The 21,378-nt window shown below is 53.4% G+C and overlaps 3 protein-coding genes across 18 annotated transcripts in view; 1 reads left to right on the top strand and 2 right to left on the bottom strand.

Moving 5' to 3' along the window:
• The window catches only part of LOC311444767 (ankyrin repeat and KH domain-containing protein 1-like), a gene marked incomplete at its 3' end in the record, with an annotated part of 113,908 nt that extends 106,916 nt beyond the window's left edge, over window positions 1-6,992 (top strand). For 10 of the 16 annotated variants that reach the window (XM_084536156.1, XM_084536153.1, XM_084536154.1 and 7 more), the window contains 5 exons: window positions 1,151-1,326; window positions 2,855-3,019; window positions 3,479-3,525; window positions 6,452-6,625; window positions 6,774-6,992. In XM_084536156.1, the coding sequence (XP_084392282.1) occupies window positions 1,151-1,326; window positions 2,855-3,019; window positions 3,479-3,525; window positions 6,452-6,605 (542 nt within the window). Of the gene's footprint in view, window positions 1-1,150; window positions 1,327-2,854; window positions 3,020-3,478; window positions 5,153-6,451; window positions 6,626-6,773 lie in introns of those variants that run through there. The other 6 variants (XM_084536143.1, XM_084536142.1, XM_084536149.1 and 3 more) reach the window with 2 other exon arrangements.
• Window positions 6,993-7,548: 556 nt separating this feature from the next.
• SRA1 (steroid receptor RNA activator 1) lies at window positions 7,549-9,493 on the bottom strand. Its single transcript, XM_084536157.1, has 5 exons — window positions 9,230-9,493; window positions 8,935-9,054; window positions 8,326-8,534; window positions 8,011-8,119; window positions 7,549-7,923 (listed from the first exon to the last, which is right to left on the bottom strand). The coding sequence occupies exons 1-5, from the start codon at window positions 9,252-9,254 to the stop codon at window positions 7,730-7,732; spliced, it is 657 nt and encodes a 218-aa protein (XP_084392283.1). The 5' UTR covers window positions 9,255-9,493; the 3' UTR covers window positions 7,549-7,729.
• A 45-nt stretch (window positions 9,494-9,538) lies between these two features.
• APBB3 (amyloid beta precursor protein binding family B member 3) lies at window positions 9,539-14,445 on the bottom strand (the record flags this gene model as incomplete). The annotated part of the gene is made up of 12 exons (XM_084536159.1): window positions 14,333-14,445; window positions 13,116-13,306; window positions 12,705-12,781; window positions 12,412-12,469; window positions 12,030-12,176; window positions 11,676-11,803; window positions 11,357-11,522; window positions 11,022-11,109; window positions 10,686-10,769; window positions 10,415-10,530; window positions 10,025-10,204; window positions 9,539-9,772 (listed from the first exon to the last, which is right to left on the bottom strand). Exons 1-12 carry the CDS (start codon window positions 14,379-14,381, stop codon window positions 9,539-9,541), a joined length of 1,518 nt encoding a protein of 505 aa, XP_084392285.1. The 5' UTR covers window positions 14,382-14,445.
• Window positions 14,446-21,378: the final 6,933 nt, after the last annotated feature.

Raw genomic sequence — 21,378 nt, 5'->3', positions numbered from 1 at the left:
CTTTCTCTCCTAGTATAGGTGATTCTCACACAGTCTAGATTCTGAGTACAATTGTTAAACCCTGAAAACAGTTTTAAAATGTCATTAGGTGTATTGAATGATATGGAATTTTAAAAATAAATAATTTTACCTATTAAGGGAATATATCTCCAAGTCTGACCTTTAGCCTGAAAGGCCAAGAGCCTTTCTCCAAGTTTCTTCTTATTATCCATCAACACTTCAAAATATGAGCTGTGGTGCAGCTAATACATCCAGAAATGCATGGTTGTGGATGATGATTTTACGTTGATCTCCTCATGGCTCTTAAAGAGGATTGGATAACTTCTGTTCTAGACAGTCCCATTTTAGAAAGAATTACTTAGAAACAGCTGAAGTCTTGCATTCAGTTTCCTGATAGCATGGGATTCTTCTGGAAGGGAGGAGCTACATCATTTGAGTTGTAGGTTGTTTCTATTTGTAAGCTAAAGACAAATGCATAATGGCCCTGTATTTGTTACATTTTTGGGTAATGCCTTAGATATTTCCTTTAACTTCAGTTTCTCACTCTTACTGTGTTGGAAAACAAACAAGAAAAGCTCATGTATGCTCGCAGACAATGTTTGGAAGTTTATTGAATCCTAATGGTTCTACTGTGGACACGTGAAATTTGAAGTTACTAGAAGTCTCCATAGCTTCCTTGCTTGTCTGGAGAACCAAGATGAATGTGCACTCAGGTGGCCTGCGTCCGGTGCTTCCAAACTTCCCTGGTCTTAATGGACTCTCATCTTTCCCTTTTTTTTGGTCCCTATCAAAAAGTGTAACTTCTTGTGTTCCCGTGATAACGGACAGCTACACGACAAAGGAAATGGAACAGCCTTAACTGGTGTGCTTTCAGCAGCTTCCCTGTGAGAGGCCATGACACTGCTGCTAAGACTTGCGTCTTTGCTTTGTTTGTAATGTGTTAATAGCCTAAAAATTGCAGGTATCTTCCTACTATGTGTAAGCTGTGGGAATTCGGCCTTTGCCCAAAGTAGAGCCCTAAAATACTCTGCAACTATGTGTTTTCTGGGAGCCTTTGGATATGTGGGGATGTGTGCAGCTGTATACACCAGCGCTCTAGAGAATCTTCAATCGATTTGTAATTGTCCATTTTCAATCTCTTCCTTTCCAGAAGGCTTGTCAGGTTGGTCTCAGCCTGTAATGGGAAATCATCCAATGCATCAGCAGTTGTCAGATCCAGGCACCTTTTCTCAGCATCAGCCGATGGAGAGAGATGATTCTGGAATAGTGGCACCCTCGAATATTTTCCACCAACCTATGCCAAATAGTTTTGTGGATTTTTCTAAGGTAAGTCACAGAGGGCTGGGTTTGGGCTATTAAATGACCAAATAATTTATTAGCTGGAGTTATTTGGGTAGTATAAGACTAACAGACAGGGTTCATGACACTACTTTTCTGAAAACAACTGATCGCTTTGGAAAATCACTGATCTGTTCAGGTGTTTTGCTGTGCTAGTAGACATGAGGAGTCTGTAGCATTTATGTTGAGACAGATTTACGCTGGAGTAAATCTGTTTTTACACTGGCGCATGTTCTATTTTGACAATTTGTACAGTATGTCTGTCTTCTACCATTTCTCAGGGTACCTAGTTCTGAACCTCCTTTCATCCTAGTACTGATTTTGCTGGCTATAAAAGATACACAAACCTAGAGGTGCACTTAAAAACAGAATTTGGGGATTGCAAATATTCCCTTGTTCAGGCACTAGATGCCTCTATCGTTCTTCGGTTTCCTTTCTGAGAGACTCAGCCAGTTGGAAGTGGTATCAAAAGGCTTGTTCAGCTCTGGAGTCTGTTGAAACATACAAGTCGTGCCTGTGAACGCTACAAACCTTTCTTAAGGAAGTGTCAGCCTGAGAGAACTGCTCATAAGTCTGTATATTGTTGTTAGTATTGGAAAGTAGCTCGAAGCAAACCAGTGTTGCCAAGCCATCATCAGCTCAGCATCCACTGGGGGAATGTCCGGGGCATGTGCTTTTTGGATCTTCCAAATTGTAGAGCAGCAGTCATCTGAACACAAGAAAGAAGTCTTGTAATTGCAAAATCTGCTCTTTAGCTTCCTCTTTCTGAGCTGGATGAATATTTTAGATGGCTGTTAAGTAATTTATAGAAAATATTCAGCTTGGAGTCTTGTAGTCTCAAGCTGCCTGAGGGCTTTGCTGTAGCAGTCCTCTAGCTGTGGCACTGTGTGCAGCAAAATCATCGTGTTGCAGAGGTGAGGAGAGGAAACTCTGAGATCACTTTGTGCAACTGCTGTGTCCTGCTTTTGGGGTAATCTGAAGGCATTTTGCAGAGGTTATCACCTTTCTAATTCACTGTAAGATGTAATTTCAGAAAAATGGGTACATTGTCCTGAATCTCAAGCTTTGAAGAGTCTTTGTATTGCAAATTCTACCAAGGTGTGCAGTGATGTCCCTTTCCTTACAGTGCTAATACTTACCAGTATGTGAATGTTACACAGGGATTTGAACCATCTCTGTCATCTTGGAGAACATGGTTTATGCTTGTGCATAATCCTTTGCAACTGAAGTCTGACTAAATGTTGATTTATTTTTTTTTTACTGCTTTCTGCATTGTTTTTAAAATACTACAAATCAGTTGTGGTGCGTGTTTTTTCATTTTCAACATTTCCTGGTGGTGTCCTTGCCTCTCTCTTAGGCCAGCATTTCAGAGGCAGATGTGATCTCTGAAGTGTTTGGTTGTTGTGTGACAAAAGATGAAAGGTACTGCACTGCAGAAGCAAGGGAAAAGACGACCACAGTCATCTTCCCTAACCACTAACTGTTCTCTGATGATGCTCTTTTTCTTTTCTTTTAGGGCCTACCAATTTCCATGTATGGTGGCACTCTAATACCGTCACACCCTCAGCTCGCGGACGGTCCTGGAGGCCCACTCTTTAACGGGCTTCATACTCCAGATCCAGCCTGGAACCCCATGATCAAAGTAGTCCAGAATTCAACAGAATGTACTGATGCTCAGCAGGTAGTGTGATTGCATTTTCCCCCCTTTGCTTCTGTGGGGTTTTGTACAGTGGTGTGCTTTATTTTGTTTTTCTTGATTAAGCTAGGTGACTTTTTCCAGTTCTTTGATAGTAGAATTGAGATGGTGCATGATTTTTCACCCATAGTGTGTGTTTACAAATGCGTATAGCACTATCCATGCCACAGCTTTCAGGTAAAACGGCCAGAATTCTTTTAAAAAAAAAAAAAAAAAAAGCACAACAAGGTAAGAGACTTTGTAAGGGGTAGGGTTTACATCCATACTTGTTGTCTTGCAGGTTGTCAGTCAAAACCTGGCCAGAGATGAAGACAGCTCCCATTCTTTGGCAGTTGGGTTGTATTTTAGGGGGAAGCCTTAAGCATGCCCTCTAGTGGTTAAATTCTATTAAAGGAAACTTTATTTGTTTTCATAATAGCCTTGTCTTTTTATTTCTTGCTGTAGATTTGGCCTGGCACCTGGGCACCTCACATTGGAAACATGCATCTCAAGTACGTCAACTGATTTAAGGGGGTCTATCTGTTGTTTTTTTGTTTTTTTTTTTTTAGCCTTGTTTGGGAAACCTTATGATCTTGGAGAACCTTGGGGATTTTTTATAATGTGCCTAACTAAGCAATTTTCTGTGGGCTGTAACAATGAAAACTTTATTGCTCGTTGTATAAGAACAAATTGATTTACTTAAACAACTGATTCTGTTCTCCAGTTAGTTTAGCCATTCTGAACTTAAAAAAACTAACTGACTTAAAACTAATGCTGGCTAAACTCTACTGGATGCTACTTGCAGGAGAGAACAAGATGATTTCAAACTTCTAGGGTGGTAAATACATGTATAATTGTTCACATAAAAAGAACAGCTGGGTAAATTTCATGTCGTATAGTGGCTCTACTTTATGTAGCCTGTATTAATGTGAAATACCTGAATATTCAATAAAAGGCCAACAGTATATTTATAGGTTGTGTGTGAGAATTTTGGAAGAGGATATATGTGGCTATCACTGGTAGCTGCCATGACCAGTGGTGCATCCTTTCAGAGTCACGTCGTTAGCACGTGGATGTAGGGTTTGGGGGAAGGAAGGGGGTGTTTCAATGTGATATGAACTCCACTGGGTTCTCCCCCCTGCCAGTCATAGTTATTGTTTGTTTGTCTTGTGAACATGGCTGTGTATCTGTCTTTTCTGGGTTAGTTCTGTTTCTTGTAGCGCTCTTTTTGCAGGTGGGTTGCGTGAGACAATCAGGTATTGTTCAGTGGCTGACTTGACACCTTGGCAGCCTAATGGTGTCTTAATTTGCAGAAGGTAAATCAGCAGCTTATAGATGAATGCAGGGCTTGGCTTCTTCACCTGACTCTGTGACTAACTGCTCAGAAGCAGATACTAGGAAAGCAGAGACCACTTACTACCAGAGAAAACGTAATTAATTAATTTTAAACTTCTTATATCCCTTTAAATCTGGTAAGAGCTTCTCAAGTCTCTTCCCTAAGAAGGAAGGGGATTTTTGCATACTACTTAAGCGGAACCATCCTTCTCCACCCAGCCTGATTGCAGAGTTGGCCTGCACTTGGAAGTTTTCCACTTCCTGCCTTCAGCCTGTGCTTATTTCTGATTTTGATGAGTGGTGATGCAGTAACTACACTGAATGTTTGGTCCATTTCTCAAGCAGGTAACTACAGTGCACAAACTGTCCAATGCAATGGACCACTTTTGATGGTCTCTTAGACCAGAGAACAGATGGAGACTTCTTTGCCTTCCTTCTTCCTCCTCCTGACCATTCCTTACATGCAACAGCAGTTTCCCCAGGAAAAGCATGAGGAAAGAGCACCCAAAAGAGAGGATCAGTGATAATTTGCATGGAGTAAACTCTTGAAATAATGTGATGGTGTGTGTTGGCTGTCCCAGTTACTCCTGAGCGTTGAGGAGTGCTGAAAACATGAAGTGCACAAATAGAATCTGAGTACAATAGGCAAATAAACCTCAGGAACAATACTGGATGTGTTCAGATATTCTACCAGGTACTCAAGAAGGAAAAGAAAAATGTATATATATTTGGTGTTACTGCTACCCTGACAATGCAAATGCCAAAGGAGAAACACTTGGGTTAACAGTAGTTGTCTACTGCAAATGGAGAAGGAAAAAAATGGCAGTCCAGTAAAGTGGCTTTCGTGCTTGTTTAGGCATCTGCTCTTGGGGATCCTGGGGTGAGCTGTTGCAGCTGTGGCCCTGTGGGTGGCACTCTGCCTAGCAGCGTGTGCACCGGAATGAGTTGTCCTCAATTTTGCATTAGTGAAGAGTCCCGGAGCTCTGCTGTAGGCACTGTGTTATTTTTTGCTGGCCATCAGACGCCGCCCAAGAGAGCTGGAAGGAGAAGGGTTGGCAGGGCCCCTAAACCAGTTTTGTGAAGCACGTGTGAGAACTGGGCTGTGTCAGTGTCGGGTGTGGGGCTGAGGCTGTTGCAAGCCTGTGTGCTGCTGGGGTGAGCAGCCCTGGGGGGCCAGGACCCTGCCACACGTGTGTGTGGGTCCCCTGCCCCTCGAGGCTCCGTGGTGTGGGCAGCATCACCTCCTCATGCCCCATCCTGGGTGGTTGCAGCTTCCCTGCCCCGGATGGCTACGGTCCTACTCCAGGTGCCATCCCCTGCTACACTACATCAGGCTGCGTGTGCAGGGCCACGCTGGGGAGAGCTGAACTTTAATCTTGAGTGAAGAGCGGTGGCCTTGGCCATTTCTGCTCCTGGGCAGCCCTGGCTGTGCCCCTCTGCCTCATTCCTGGTGGTGCAGGCACCTCCCTGCCCAGGCACACTGCAGCAACCCCCCTGGCATCTGGCAGGCCTCCCCTCCCTAGCTGGAGTGGCAAAGGGAACCTCATGTTTTGTGTAAGGACTGCAGAAGCTGTAGCCACTGCAGAGGCCAGCATTGCTCTCGTACAACCCATGGGAGCAGGCAGAGGCTGTGCCTGGCATCTGAGGGCTGCGCTGCTGGGGAACGGGCTCCTGGCAGCACTGCTGCAGCTGCTGGGGGCCGTTCTGCTCCCAGGGATAGGCTGTACCCCGGCTCCTGGATGGAGAAGCATCCAGGTTTAAAGGCCAAAGTGCTGCAGGCACCACAGGGCTGGGCTTGGAGCACTGCAGCTGGCCAGTACTGCATGGGCTGCCCCAGGGAAATGTGTGGCTCCCACACCCCCTGCCCTGCACTGTGCCTTCCAAGGCTCTGGGAGGCCCAGGAGGAAGGAACCGCATTGGGAGCAGCTGCAGGGTGGTGTTCAGTCTGTAGGAAGCCTCACTGTTGTTCCAAACCCAGCCGTGGCTCTACCAAGGCCAAACGCCGCGTCCCACCCCTGCTCTAGGCTCAGGCCCAGGCTGTGCTTCTCAGGGAAGGGGGCTGCCAGGGGAAAGCAGCGCCTGACAGCCCCCTGCTTTTGGCAGGTACCCCCATCATCTACGTCCGCAAGTTCCTGCTGGAGTGCAAGAATTCGCCCGCGGCCAGGACTCTTCCCTGCTGCCTGCCCCAGATCCCCGGTGTCACCTCCCTGGCCCGGTGCAGCCTCGTCAAGCCGGGGGAGCTCAAGGAGCAGAATGAGAGTGAAGAAGCCATGCCAGGTGAGCGGCCCAGGCAGCACGGCCCTTGCTTCAGCAGGCCCCGCTGCCTGGGGCGTGGGGCTCTCACCTGGCCCCCCTCCAGCCCTTTGCATGTTTCCCTTTGAGGCAGCCCCCTCCTAATGCCTCGTATGCCTCCCTACCCCTGCAGATCAAGACCAGTGTGAGATGGACATCTGACTTTCCGGCTTCCACTCTCTGGGCCGTGGCTGGGCCTGTTCCTGGGCCTCGTGGAGGTGCTGGCACCGTGACCAGCTGGCTGCAGTCCTCTCTGATGCTGGGGATGGATATGACACCTCGGGCTCTAGCACAACTGGCTGGTGCAGCTGCCTAGGAGCTCATGCTTGATTAATAAACACCCTGAAATCCCTGTGTGGAAATGATGAATCTCTCTATGCTGGGGCTCAGCTGGGTCCTCAGAGCCCTGGGGAAGGCAGCTTGGAGGAGCTGATTGGTGCCAGGTAGCCTTCCAGGCTGCAGAAGTATTTTTCCTCCTGTAGTGTGATCCTGCACGTTAACACAGGACCCTAGGGTCATGCCCAGCATTGCCTGGACCTGCACTGAGGCTAGTACTGCACTTGGAAACACAGGCTCAGGCTGGGGCCCAGCTGGATCTGCTCCCACATTTGGGATGCTGTGTGCCCCCCTACTGCCCGAGCTGTGGTTGGGGCAGCTGCTGAGACCTTCTGAAAGCAGAGGGTGGAGCAGTGCACATGGGGTCACTGTAACAGCCAGAACTTACAGGGCTTGGTGGGCTTGGGCCAAGCATTGAGATGTTTCCTCCCCCTCCCTGAGGCTGCCTGGATCGAGGTGCCCAGACCCTGAGCCGTGCTCGGGTGATGGTGACAACCCCGCCTGCAGCTGTGGCACGAACCAAAGATCTGTGGTAGCCGAGAGCCGATGGCGCCAAAGTTCCAGAACAGGTCTTGAGCAGGGGCAGAGAGCGCTATTTATTGACAGGTAGTGAGTCGCCACTGCCAGGCAGTGAGTAAAATCCCCCTCAGGAGAGCGCCGGAGCCAGGAGGGTTGCCCCTTCTGGGAGTTCTTTCTGCTGGCAGCTGGAGGCAGAGGCTGCCCTGCTCGCAGTCTGCAGCTCCGTGCTGGGCTTCAGGGAGCCTCCTGCTCGGGCTGGGCCTCGGTGCTGTCGTCCCTCGGTGCAGCTGGTTCCTCGGCGGGCAGTTTCCTTGTCTCAGCTATCAGGCGCTTGACGCCTACCAGCCACTGGCTCACCTCATTCACATAGTCCACCATGAGGGAGCGGTGGATTTCGTCTGCCGCGTCCCAGTGGCATTGCTGGAGCTCTGCCAAGAAAGGGGAACCCGTCAGCAGCTCCGGGTCAGCGCTCCCATGGCCCGGGGGTGGTTTGTGTGCAACACCCCGTCCCTCACCTTGCACCAGGAGGCTCATCCTCTTCCTCACAGGGGCCGACAGCTTCCCCTGAGCCCACGACTCTTCCAGCACTGTCAGACGCCGCCCGATGTCATCGCACACTTGTTTCTGGAAGCACCAAGATGAGCCCTGGAGGGGACCTGCCTCGGGGCAGCCCTCCCAGGCAGGGGTGGCTGTCATCACCCCAGACATCCTGGGTTTCTGGCAGGTTGCCACCCTTCCACGTTTCCCTCTGCAGGCCAGCAGCGCTGTCTCGTTTGAGCAGCCCTGCCTGGTGGGGCTAGGAGGCAGAGGAGTGAGCGTTTTGGCCTCACCTGCATCGTGGGCCGGCAGCTGGCAAGGGTCTCCCTCAGAGGGCCGAGGACAGCGTCTGCTGGCACATCGCTGCCCTCAGAGCTCTCCTCTGCAGCCGGCCTGGCGCTCTCTGTCCTCAGGGCAAGGTTAACAGGCCCAAGCGGAGGTGGCCCCAGCGCTTTGGGGGCCTGTGCTGCAGCTGCAGCAGGGGCAGTGTCTGGAGGAGCACCTGGGGAGGAGATGTGGTGTGAAGCCTCATAAAGCTCTATGACCACAGCCCAGAGGGCAGAGGCGCCAGCCAGGTGCAGGGAAATGCCATTTTGCCACCCCATAACACATGCCAAAGGGGAAAAGGGATCTTAGCCCACCACCACCTGGCTCCATCACCCCCTGGCTGCCCAGGACCTGGTTGTCCCATGGGGTTGGACGTGCAGTGCCAGCACTGCCTGGCCCGAGGGGCTGCAGCGACAGCGGGCACCAGCGCTTCTGCTCTGCACCCCGCGCCCCTCATGGGGCAGGGGGACGCCGGTCCCGATCCCACCGGCCCCAAACGCAGAGTGCCAGGGCTCCATCCCCGGCTCCATCCCCCGGGGTCTCTCTGGGCTTTGCGGGGCCCGGCGGGTGCTGACCTGGGAGAGCTCCCGGGGCGGGCACCCGGCGAGTGAGAGGAGCTCGCCTGGGCCCCGCTCCCTGCGCCTGCAGCCCGTAGGAGAACTGGGGGGGGTCGTTCCAGCCGCGCTCCTTGTTCCCTGCGGGGGCAAAGGCCAGGGTGAGAGGCTGCCGCTCGGCCTGCCCAAAAACACCGCCCCGCAGCCCGGCCCGGCCGCGCTGCGCCACCCCAGCCCCCGGCCTTCAATCCCCAGCCCCTCCCCGAGCCCACCCCGAGCCCTCCCCGGGTCCCCCCCCGGTCCCGCAGCCCCTCACCCGGCTTCACGTAGAGCTCCGCCATCCCGGCCCGGCCCCGCGCCGCTCCCCGGGGCCCTCCCGCGGGGCGGAGGCGGCCGGGGGCAGGGAGGGAGCCGCGGGGCGGCGCAAGGCGGAGCCGGCAGCTGCGTGGCGGAGCTTTATTGGGGGCGGCAGCGGCGCTGGATGGACGAGGAGGAGGAGGAAGAGGAGGAGGAGAAGGAGGAGGATGATGATGGGGATGGGGGGGGACGCGGCACTCGGCCCGGCCGCGGAGCTCCGGCTCCCCCCCCTCTCCCGGCCCCCGGGGTCCATCCGAGCCGAGCCCCGCTAGGGCAGGTGCAGCAGGGAGTGCTTCTGGCGGAAGGCCTCCAGGAAGGAGAAGACGCCGCGTTTGCGAGGCCCGGGCCCCGCAGCCCCGCCGCTGCCCCCGTTCGCCTTCGGTACCTCCCCGCTCGGTGCCTCCCCCGCCGCCGCCGCCGCCGCCGCCCGCTGCCCCTCCAAGGGTGCGCGCTTCGGCCTCGCCCCCGGCGCGGCGGCCACCAGGCACTTCTGGTACTGCACCTGCGGGGACACGGGGGGACACTTGGGGACACGGGGGGACACGGTGTGACAGCCACCCGGCAGCAGGGCAGGACACGCAGGGCCGTGGGGTGACGCATGTCACGGCAATCCGGCACCCTCCTGACCCCACACTGTGCCCAGCCTCGCCCCCAACCCCTCTGCCAGGAGCGCAGATGTCCAGGCTGGGTGGATGCTGTGGGGTGTCCGTGGAAGCAGCATGGGGTTATCCCCCCTCCCCGGGGTGCCGCTCACCATGCAAGCCGCCTGCACCGCCTCCGAGATGGTGCCGGCGTCGGGCTCGCACCAGAAGGCCGTGCACTGGAAGTGCTGTCCCGTGTCCACGATGAGCGCAAAGGTGTGCGCGTCCCGGCCCACCCCGAGGAAGGTCACGTAGCGCACCTGGCACTCCCAGATGTGGGGCCTCTCTTCCTCCTGCTGGGACAGGACAGGCTGAGCCATCGCACGCCGAACCCACAGGGAACCCTGCAGTCCTGGGCACCCCCCAGCCAGATCTCCTCCTCCCCGTGGGGGCTCGGCCGCTGTGGGCCAGGCCCTCCCCAGGGGGCTGCTTCTTCCTACCCTGGGTGCCTGCTTCCTTCAGCCGCATCACCCCAGGGCCCCCCCTTCCCTCCCTGGTCCCACCTGTGCAGGGTGCACCCGCATGGCCGTGTCGGACACGCTGATGAGGGAGGGCGTCCAGCACTCCCGCCCAGGGCCTCTGGTCAGCTTCTCGATGGCCTCGTTCAGCACATCCATCCCTGGCAGGAGAGAAGCCTGGCTGCAGCTCCCTGCCCCAGCGAGGTGGCTGCTGGTGCTGGGTGCCCTGCAGGTAGCGGCCCCCTACGTGGGATTTGCTCGGTCTCCCCACACACGTGGGCATTTCTCCAGCATCCGCAGGGCCAGCAGCACTTACCCATGGCCCTGGGTACGGGCAGGCTGCCGATGTACAGTGCTTCGTACTTCTGGATCGACTGCCTCACAGCATCCAGGATATCCACTGCCAAGAAAGGAGGCTTGGATGGGATCCCTGGCCCCCCCAACGACTCCCAGGGTCCACCCCAAGGCCCACAGGGATGCATCAAGCCAGGCCACGACGTTCTGTCTGCTGGGCACCCCATGGCCCTGCTGGTCTTCGTGCTGGGGGCAGCAGCACCAGGAGACCTTGGGCACGGGGAGAGCAACACAGCCCCGCAGTGCGCTGGCAGGGGCATGGGAGCTGCAGCCAGGCCCTGTGCCCACGAGGTGGTACCTTGCAGCGGCAGGTCGTTAGTGGAGATGGGTTCCAGCGTGATGGCGTGTGGCAGCCTGCTGCTTGCTACTGCTCGCTCGGCCACGATCTGCAAGAGACGGAGTGCACGGGGTGCCGCACGCTAAGGAGCAGCCTGATGGCTACTGTGGACACCCAGACACCCTCCCTGTGAAGGGTGAGCAGAGCTCTGCGTGGGGAAACTGAGGCTCACAGTGGCAGAGGCAGGGCTCCTGTGCCTCCCCTCACCCCCGAGACCACCCTAAAACACCCCCCCGTGAGCACCAGGGCCATGAGAGGGCTCAGGCCACCCATGCCTGCAGGCCCTATTAGCCCACCTTGGAGCACATTTTGTGCAGGGCCTTGGCGATGCCCTTGGCAGGAACGTTGCAGTGGAAGACGTGACACTTGAGCACGCAGGTGTCCTTGTCACTGGCCACAAACGCGAAGTCCCTGCAAGGCCACAAGCAAATAAATGAGTGAGGTCCCAGCAGAAGCAGCCTGCTTTGCTGACCCTAGCCCAACACCACGTTACCTGTCCCTGCACGTCGCAACAGGAGGGGAGAAAGGAGAGCAGATAGGTTACTGCCTGGGTTCCTTCACCCCGAACGGGCAGAGCCACAGCGAGCCCGTGTGTTCTGCCCCTGCCTCCAGCACCTGCCGTTGTTGCAGCCAACACCCCAGACGCGGATGTTGAGGATGGGCTGGCAATGGATGAGGCTGTGGTCGAGGGGGTCTACCAGGCTCATGGTGTCCTTCTTCAGGATCATCACCAGGTCCTGGCCCTGCAGAGAGTCGGGGGCACCCTCAGCTTGGCAGCAGGCCTGGGCAGCCCCAGCACACGCCCCATGTGTGGGGACAGCCCCAGCCATTCAGCCTACTGTACGTGGTCAGAGTTGGCTCCCTGGGCTCCCCACTCCCTCTGTGTGAGGACAGCCACCCCCAGCAGCACTGGTCCCCGGGCACGGAGGGGACACGGTACCGTGACTGAGCACCACCCCAGGCTCTCACCTCACCCCAGTTGTCTGCAGAGCCCTGGCCCTGGCACTTGCTGTTGGAGAGCTGCTGGATGCAGTTGTTGACAGCGATGCTGCTCTTGCCAGGTGCCAGGTCCTCCTCAGGGATCTCGACCCAGCCCAGCGAACGTACAGCGAAGCACTGAGCAGAAACACACCTGGGGCTTGAACGACAGGCCAGCACAGCCCCTGTCTCACGCCCCTCACTGTGCCAACACGGCCACCCCTGCCCTTGCTTCCACCTCTGTGCCTGCCAGCTGCTAACTGCACACTTCTCTCTGCCAGCCCCAGCACACGGTGCTGCAGCAAACCCTCTGTGCGGGCTGGGCTGGGTGCAGGAATCTTCTGGCATGCCAGGAAGCCCCCTGATGCAGTACCTTTGAGCTGGACTCCGTGCTGTGCTGGAGGTCGTCTCTGTGCCAGGGCAGCGAGGTCCTGCAAAGGGACAGGGTGGTGAGGGGAATGTCCAGGGAAGTGCAGGAGAAGAAAGCCCTGGCACCAAGAGACCCCCACACCACCAGCCGGGTGCTGTCCCACAAAGGTGCTCAGCTGGAGCCCAATCTGTGTGGCAGTTCTGGGGGAACACACCAGGGTCCGGCACCCACTGGTGTTCGTGGGACACTGGTACCCCTGAGTACCACGAGCTGGCAGAGCACACAGGCAGCCCTACCTCCTGGAGAGCGAAGCCATGGGGCTGGGAATGGGCCTGGTTTTTGTTGGGTGCTTCACCACGGAGGCCTGGCAGTCCTGAGAAAGAAGACGAAAGGGGTGAGGGCAGCAAGAGGGGGTGTCAGGAGAGGACGTCTGCAGAGGCACCAGGTAGGAGGCCTCCCTCCCAGGACAGCAGTCTCAGTTCACGGGCAGCCTGAGAAGAACCAGGATAGGATCAACACGGGCCCTCCTGAAGTCCTTCAAGGGGCTTAACCCTGACCAGGAGCAGGACTTTGGGGTGACAGAGAGAGTCCTGCTCCAAGGGGAGGCAGGACAAGGTACCCAGAGGGTCCTTCAGCAACCCACCCGCTCCCACAGCAGGCTTCTGCCGGGTAGTGGGAACCAACACTCCCCTGCCCACATCCCCTACCGTTTCCTGGAGTGTCTCCTCTCCATCAGCCTTCAGGCACCCTCCTGGGCTCGTGGTATGTGCAGGGTGCTGCCACTGCGTTGTGCCAGTGGGCACGTGCCAGTAGTAGGTGCCCAGAGTGTCATGGATTTTCCTCCAGCCTGGGGGGAGGTCTGTGTCCATCTCCAGGCTCTGGTCACTCCAGAGGTTGTCTGTGCAGGGAGAGCGTGAAGCAAAGGGGGAAAGCTCCCACAGCTGCTCCCAGCTGCAGGGAGCCTTGAGAAGCAAGCAGCTTTGGCCAGCAGGGAGAGGGTCATGCAGCTGCCTTCAGGGAACAATGTGTTGCCCCAAAACACGGCTGAGCACAGGGTTTGGGAGAGGAGTGCTGACCAGGAAGGTTTACAGGTATGCCAGAGAGGCTGCAGTAGCAGCAGACCCCAGGGCACCATAACCAGTGCAGGCAGTTGCCTCCCTGACATCTGGAGGAACGGGGTGACCCCACCATGAGCACAGAGAGCTTGGGCAGCCTGAAGCTGTCCGGAGGCCTTGTCAGGGACGTTGCCATGCTGACTGCCAGCCCCGAGACCCTCCTGCTAGCACTCAGGTCCCAGCTCTTTGCCAGCACTCCGGGCTGCCCGAGCCTGGCTTCCTCCCAGCTTCGCTGGGGAAAGGCACAGACCCTCCTCCCCGCACCTCCAGCTCCGAAGAGATTAAGCAAACGAGCCCGTGGTACGGATAAATAACCAGATCTGCTCCTGGGCGTGCGGCTAAAAATACCCAGAGGTCGCCGTGCCCCTTTGTGGGTGCTTATCCCCGGGGGGCTGTGCTGGCCTGAGCATAACCACACCGCTGACAGCGGCCCTGCCACCACCAGCGGGGCCGTGCTCACCCCGCTCCGAGCCCTGCACCCCGTGGGCTGCCTCCTGCGCCCCGTCTGCTCTCGGGGTTCTGGTTGCAGACCCAGGATCTGCCCCCTCCACCTCTTTCTGCACCCCCCCATCTCTCTGTGCCCTGCCCGTGCCCTTCCTCCGGGCAGCGGGGAGCGCAGCAGGAGGCAGACAATGGCGCAGAGCCCGCAAGGGCTGCGCCCAGCATCTCCTGCAGCAGCCGGGCAGGGCCGAGGGGCTCCCCAAAGCCCCGCACCCCCCGTCTGAGCTCGGGAGGGTGATGGGGGGGTCCCCGACCCTCACCCTCTGCACGTCCCGGCCCCGTTCCCACCCCTTTTAGCCCCGGCTGACCGTCGCAGTTGACGAGGATGATGGCCAGCATGTAGTCCTTGCCCAGCATGGCCCCGGCTGCCGGGCCCCGGCTGCGGCAGGGGCTGGAGGGGAGCGGGGGCAGCGCCTGCTGGGGGGGGGGGGGGTCTGCGGCTACCGGGAGCCGGAGCGCAGGGAAGGGGCCGGGAGGGAGCGGTGGGAGGGCGGTGTTTGGGGTAGGAGGGGACGGGCTGGGCGTGGAAAGGGCGTGGGGGGAGGCTGGGGGGGGGGATTGGGAGCGATTGGGAAGCGAGCGGAGGGGAAGGGGAGGAGGCGGCTGAGGGTGGGGGTCCCGAGCCCGGGGGGTGCTGGTGTGGGAGGTTGTCAGGTGCAGGTGTCGGTGGGGAACGGGTATTTGGTGTGTAGGGGCAGGGAGGGAGGGGTTTGGGGGTGTGTTAGTGGGCTCAGATGGGCTCTATCCCACCCCGTGTGCCCTCGGGTTCGTGCTTTCCCCTCCCCACGCCACAAGGCTTTTTCCATTCCCGTGCCCTAACACGGATCACCCCTTTCCCATTCCCTCCACGCTTATTCTGCATTAACTCTCTCTCGTGCATGCTCAGATCCTCGCCATTTAGGGGGAAATCGGAGGATTTGCACAGGTCTAAAGACAACTGCCCGTGGTCCAACCTCTTCCAGGCAGTAACAAACCACCGGGCTGTGGGTGCCCGTCGCGTTCCTGCTTTCACGCAACGTGCAGTGCTTTGCATTTCCAGTTTGAGGCTTCTTTTTGCCATGCTGTCCTGAGCTGACAGTCTTAGCTCGGTACCTGGGGACAGAAGCTCTGGATACATTTGTTGTGCATCTCAATTTCGCAGAATCGTAGAATGTCTCGGGTTGGAAGGGGCCTTAAAGATCCACTGACCCCAACTCCACCATAGGCAGGGGTGCCACCAGCTGGATCAGGTTGGCCAAGGCCCCATCCAGCGTTGCCTCGAACACCTCCAGGGATGGGGCATCCACAACTTCTCTTGACACTTGTTCCAGTGCCTCACTACCCTTACAGTGAAGAATTTCCTTCTAATGTCTATCCCCTTATGGTTTATAACCATTCCCCCTTGTCCTATCATTATCTACCTGAGTACAGTCCTTCACCATTTTTTTTATAAGACCCCTTTAAGTACCGAAAGGTCTCAGTGAGGTCTCCCCCACTCCTTTTCCCCATGGAGCTCTCCATGTGCTGTTACACACAGTCCTTCCAAGCATTAGGTGCCCAGTGACATGTTCCAAGATGGTTTGCAATCTGTCTGGCCAGCCCATGATGGCTTCTTATTGTTTCCTTCCACACATCCAGAAGCTAGGAGTCCACGTAGGGCTTCTTCTAGTCTGGATGTAGCATATATTCTTGAGAGCCTCCCATGCCAACTCGTCTGCCCTGCTTCTTTCCATGCATGGCTCCCCACAGAGCTTGTATTTTTTGGAAGTACAAAATAAAGTTTTCATGTACGTTTCCTTGCTTTCAGCCATTTTTGCTCAGAGCTCAGCCCAATTCATGTGTTCTGTGGGCTAACATGCCCCAAATCTCATGAGACTGTTTCACAGTACCCTTCCCTCCTATCTGCTCGTCTGCTGGCCTAAAAAAGGCACCAGCTCCATAATCCAATTTGGTAGCAATCTACCATTATTTCTGTCTTTTTATCTTCTGTTGAAATCTGTTTTCTTGGCTGCAAGCTATTTTTTTTTTTTTATTTCTTTATGAGGAACAACTGAAGGAATTGAGGCTGTTTAGCCTTGGGAAAAGGACGCTGAGAGGAGACCTCATTGCTCTCTACAGCTACCTGAAAGAAGGAAAGAAGGAGGTCGTAGTGAAGTGGTTGTCATTCCTTTTTTTTTTTTTTTTTTTTTTTTTTTTTTTTTTTCCAGGTGACAAATGATAGGATGCAAGGAAACAGTTTCCAGTACCACCGGGGGAGGTTTGTCTTGGATATTACTTGTTATAGTAACTTATTACTTGTGATATTACTTGTAATATCACAGTGTGTTCTTCTACATGTTTCCTTGTCCTTAGTGCATCTGAATTTTATAGAATGCTTCTCAAAACTGGGCTTGGATATTCAGACATGTGGCAACAACTCTGAATCAAATTGTTCTGTTTTTTCTTCCTGCTTAGTAGACCTGTCAGTGACCTCCAAAGAAGAAATGAAAAAGAGAAAGTCTGAAGATGCCAGATCAGAAACCCTGTCCCAACAAACACTTGCTTGATAAAGCACTTGGTTACATGTCTAAAGGCTAATCAAAGGAAATGGAAGAAATAACAGCAGGCAGAGAGAGCCCTGTAACCTACTCAGTGAAAATGGAGCACACTAAATAGGCTGATCCTCATATCATCAGAGAACAGTCCCTGGTGCCATGGGTGATCCACCCCTGCATCATCCCTGGTGCAAAACCCACCAAGGTGACTCGCTGAAAGGAACTGTCTCCTGGTAATGCCATGAAGGGTAATTATGGCCTACAGCGACATAAGACATTACGGGATGCAGAGGGAGAATTTAGAAATGGAACAGAGCAGAACCTAGGGACTGCATGAAACTTCATATGGGATGTTTAGGGGAACAGACATAGGAAGGGGAAAAGGTGGGAGGGATGAACACGGCAATCCAGATATGGGAGGGATGAACACGGCAAAAAGATAAAAAAGAAAAAAAGAGAAAAGGAGCCAGTGGCATGTAAACAAGGGGACAGGTAGGTATGCTTGACTAACAGAGCATTTTGTTTCATCACTGTAGTCTGTCCTATACTCTTCTTAAATCCTATTTCTTCTGTTTAACTGTGCTCTTTGCTTTGAGCCTTTGTTTTTGAGCAGCTAGTGAACCTCAGGCTGCACTAGCTGCTGAGTAGACTAGGTGGTCTGGACACCCCCAGCGTCTGAGGGACCAGGCTGGTCCACCATAAAAGTGGGTAAATTCTATGTGCTTCTATGTGAGGGAAGGGACATTGCTCCTAGCTGCTACGGTAAGCACCAGGAAGCTCTTTTGGTAAAGGTAAGGTAAGCTCTTTTGACCATTGCTCTAGAACTACATCCTAAGAAAGGAAAATACAACACACGAGAGTATGTAGCAGGGAGAGTACCTTGCACACTCACCCAAACCTGCTTTAAGCACAGTAAATTCAGCTCTGGACCAGATATGGATTTGAGGGCAAGCTGTTGATGGGAGCAGCCATAAAGATGACCTGGTTATAATGGAAAAAATACAATCAATTACCATTGAGCATTTATATCCCCACAAGCTAGCACCTGACAGGCATTTAACATGACAGCTTGAGGCACTTCTCTGTCACATTCACGCATATCTTGACAGGGTATCCTGTTGCTTCCCTTCTTGGTCATCCTTTTTCCAATTGACCAAGGCCCTCTGAGGCATAAAAAGGCCAGAGTCAAAACTAATAGTTGACCTCTCCCTGACATTATTTTTAAATCTTAGGTTTCCAAATAATTATCAATATTAAGAATAAGATGAACTCTGCTACAAGAATTAAAACCCTTTGGGGGCACTCCAGTTCTGTGTAGGCCAGTCCTTTCTCCCAATCACAAGTCACATTCATTAGTTACTTGTGAAAATAAAATTTGGTTTACAATTATAAGCTTTAATTACACACAGAGTCTACTATGAAACTTCCTTTTTAATTTTAACTTTCAACGACTCTTCTGTAGGAACAACTTCTCAGGTACTAGGGTCGACAGATGTTTTCACTTGAGTATAGTGAGTCCAGCCTTTTCCCACAGCTCTTGTGGTTGTTTCAGGGGTGAGCAGTACTTGGAATGATCCTTCCCGCTCAGGGTGGAGTTCTGATTCTCTCCAGGTACGTATCAGCATCCATCACATGGAATGAATGCACTGGGAATTCCAACAGTGGGCTTTGAGCCAACAGTCCATGAGCCCTGAGAGACGTCAAGGAAGAAGACAACCTGAGTATATAGTTTTTGAGAAAAAGACCCTTGGTTTCAAGAGTAGGTATCTCACTGCTTCTACCCAGGTATGGTAGTCCAAACAACATCTCACATGGCAAAACTCCTATATCTTTCCTAGAAGCAGTTCGAATTCTGAGAAGAGCTAAAGGTAAGCATTTTGTCCAGGAAAGCTTAGTCTCTAAAACCAGTTTTGACAGGTGTTTCTTTAATGTCTCCAGACGAGGAAGGATACCATGGAGTACAAAACTCCCATTTTATTCCCAAAGTTCTCATTAATCCTTGCAAAATGTATGAAGTAAAATGACTTCCTTGATCTGAGTCTACATTTTCAACAATCCCATGCATAGGGATAATTTGTTCCAGAATTATCTTTATCACCTCAATAGCTGTTGTTGATACTGAAGGAAGAGCTTCTACCCATTCTGGCAAATGGTCAATTAATGCTAGCACATACTTTCATCTACCTACATTATGTAATTCAGTAAAATCTACTTGGATGCTCTGAAAGGGTCAAAGTCCTGGCTTCTAGAGCTTGCCTTCTTACTCGCTCGTTGGCCTGCCCTGCTCCCATGACACACCCCATTCCTACACACACGTATTTCTCAATACAGCGTCACACCTTGCCTGGCTTCCCAGTGGCTTCCCTGACATAGAACAGCTAAAATTTCCCTCATGATTTGTTTATTTACTGTTTCTCTTCCATCAGGGAGAGTCCACCATCCTTCTGTCTCCTTTGTTCCTAGCTCCTAGAAGGTTTCTATCTTTTTTTAACTGCTTTTCAGGTGGAAGCTTATACACATGTAGAAGAAACAGCTCCATTTCTACTTCTAATTGCAAAGCCATTTTTTAAGCCTTTTCACCTATAATTCTGTTTCCCCACTGAACTAGGGAGTTTCCTTTTTGATGTCATCTTGATACACACCACAGCAATACCTTCAGGTAACAATAATTTTTCCCAAATCTGCCTAATTAATTCTTCATGGATTGATCCCTCTCCCTTACTGTTTATTAAACCCATTTCTTTCAATTTTTTTCCCCCAATGTACGTATCACCCCACCTGCACAACACAAACATACAGTTCCCCGTTTCCCTCGTAAAACTTTTATTTTATCAATTCTGACGTAAAAACAACGTTTTTGGCCCTGCCCTTCACGGACCGCGCATGCGCAGAGGCGGCGCTGTGCCGCCACGCACCGAGCGGCGGGCGGGGCACAGGGCGAGCTCCGCGGCGCCCCCCTGGCGCCACCTGCTGGCAGCTGCCGGTACTGCAGGCGCCGGGCAGCCTTGCCCTCTGCTGCCGTCTGGCGGCACGACAGCGGTACCACAGGCGAGGGGCGCTGCGCATGCGCAGTTCGGGGTTTTGCTCTAGTGCAGTAGGCGCAGTGGGGCCTCGCAGCCCTGCTGCCCGCAGGAGGGCTTTGGGCTGTGTCCTTACCCGTGAACTAACCCTTAAACGGCAACCCGAATCCAAGCCTTAAACACAACCCCGAACCCAACCCTTAAACACAACCCTGAACCCAACCCCTAAACACAACCCTGAACCCAACCCTTAAATAGAACCATGAACCCAACCCTTAAACACACCCCTGAATCCAACCCCTAAACACAACTGAACCCGGAACCCAACCCTTAAATACAACCCCGAACCCAACTCCTAACCACAACCCCTAAACACAACCCCAAACCTAACCCTTAAACACAACCCCAAACCTAACCTCTAAACACAACCCCAAATCCAGCAGCAGTGTTTGCAGGGCTTGGGCGCGCTTGTTGAGTGCGGCTCGCTGAGCATAGCTCAAGCAGCCCGGCACGTGCTTTGTTTTTTGTTGCTGTGGCGTGTCCAGGCTAATGCCATCGCTTGTATGATCAATTCTCCATTTAATTGTTTTTTATTTTTCTTTTAAAGGTTCTCCTCTTTTTCAGGAGGGCATCCTTTCTGAGCTGGCCATCAGGTGCTCCGAAGTTGGGACTGGAGCTTTCAATGGCAAGAACCTTAGACTGCAGTCCAGGAGACCTGAAATTCCCCTGGCAAACCTTACACCACTGCACTCCCAACAGGACTCTGTGATTTCTCTCCTTCCAGACCCTTTCCCTCCTCTAATACTCACCCTAACCTGAGATTAAAGCTACCTGAGTTACCAATGAAATAATGAAATCCTCTTGGGAGACTGCAGCTGGCAGCCTTAATTGAATCCCACCCACAATGGGACTCTGAGCTTTGTTGTTCCCAAAACCTAAGCCCCAGAACAGAACACTCACCCCAAGGCAAAACTCACGGTATCTAACCACCAAGGAGCCATCTCTTTTACAAGCATTTCTCTGTTTAATCATTTTTATTTTACTGCTTCTCAACTGGACACTGAACTTTATTGCTCCCCAAAACCTAAGCCTAAACAAAACCCTCACCCCCTAGGCAAAGTGAACTGTAACTATGTGCTAAGGAGAGCTGGAGCTCGGCACTTCTCCCTGAATGCAGCACTGATTCTGTCGCTCTGGCATTGCCAGACTGATGCCATCACATTTACAAGCAATTCTTCATTTCTTTCTTTTTTTTTTTTTTTTAAATGCTTCTCCCTTTCAGGAGTTCAACCTTGCTGACCTGGACATGAAGTGCTGTGCTGAAGCTGGAATGCTGCGTGCTTAATGGCAGAGTGGCAAGAACCTTAGACTGCAGTCAGAGACATGAAATTCCCTTGGCAAGCTTTACACAACCGCACTCCCAACAGATCTCTGCATTCTGTCTCCTTCCAAACCCTTTTCTTTCTCTAAAACTCACCTTAACCTTAGACTACAGCTACCTAAGCCTCCCATGAAATAGTGCTACCAAGGGAAGCCTTTTGGGAGACCTGAACACGCAGCCTTAATACGATTCCGCTCATGGCAGGACTCTGAGTTTGTCGCACCCCATGAGCTAACCCTTAAACAGAACCCTGAATCCCAAGGCAAGGCGCACTGTAGCTAGCCGCCAAGGAGCGCTGGAGCTTGGATCTTCTCCACGAAAGTGGCTCGCCCCCTTGCTGGAGGACCGCGGGGACTCCAGGTTGGCCCACGTCACTGCGGAGTGGGAGGCCGGTGCCCAACACCACTTCCCAACACGTCTGCCCCACTGCGCTGCTTTCT

Source organism: Aythya ferina, assembly GCF_964211825.1.
Source record: "Aythya ferina genome assembly, chromosome: 14".
Classification (NCBI taxonomy): domain Eukaryota; kingdom Metazoa; phylum Chordata; class Aves; order Anseriformes; family Anatidae; genus Aythya; species Aythya ferina.
The sequence above is the reverse complement of the archived record's forward strand: the minus strand, read 5'-3'. Positions and strand labels throughout refer to the sequence as shown.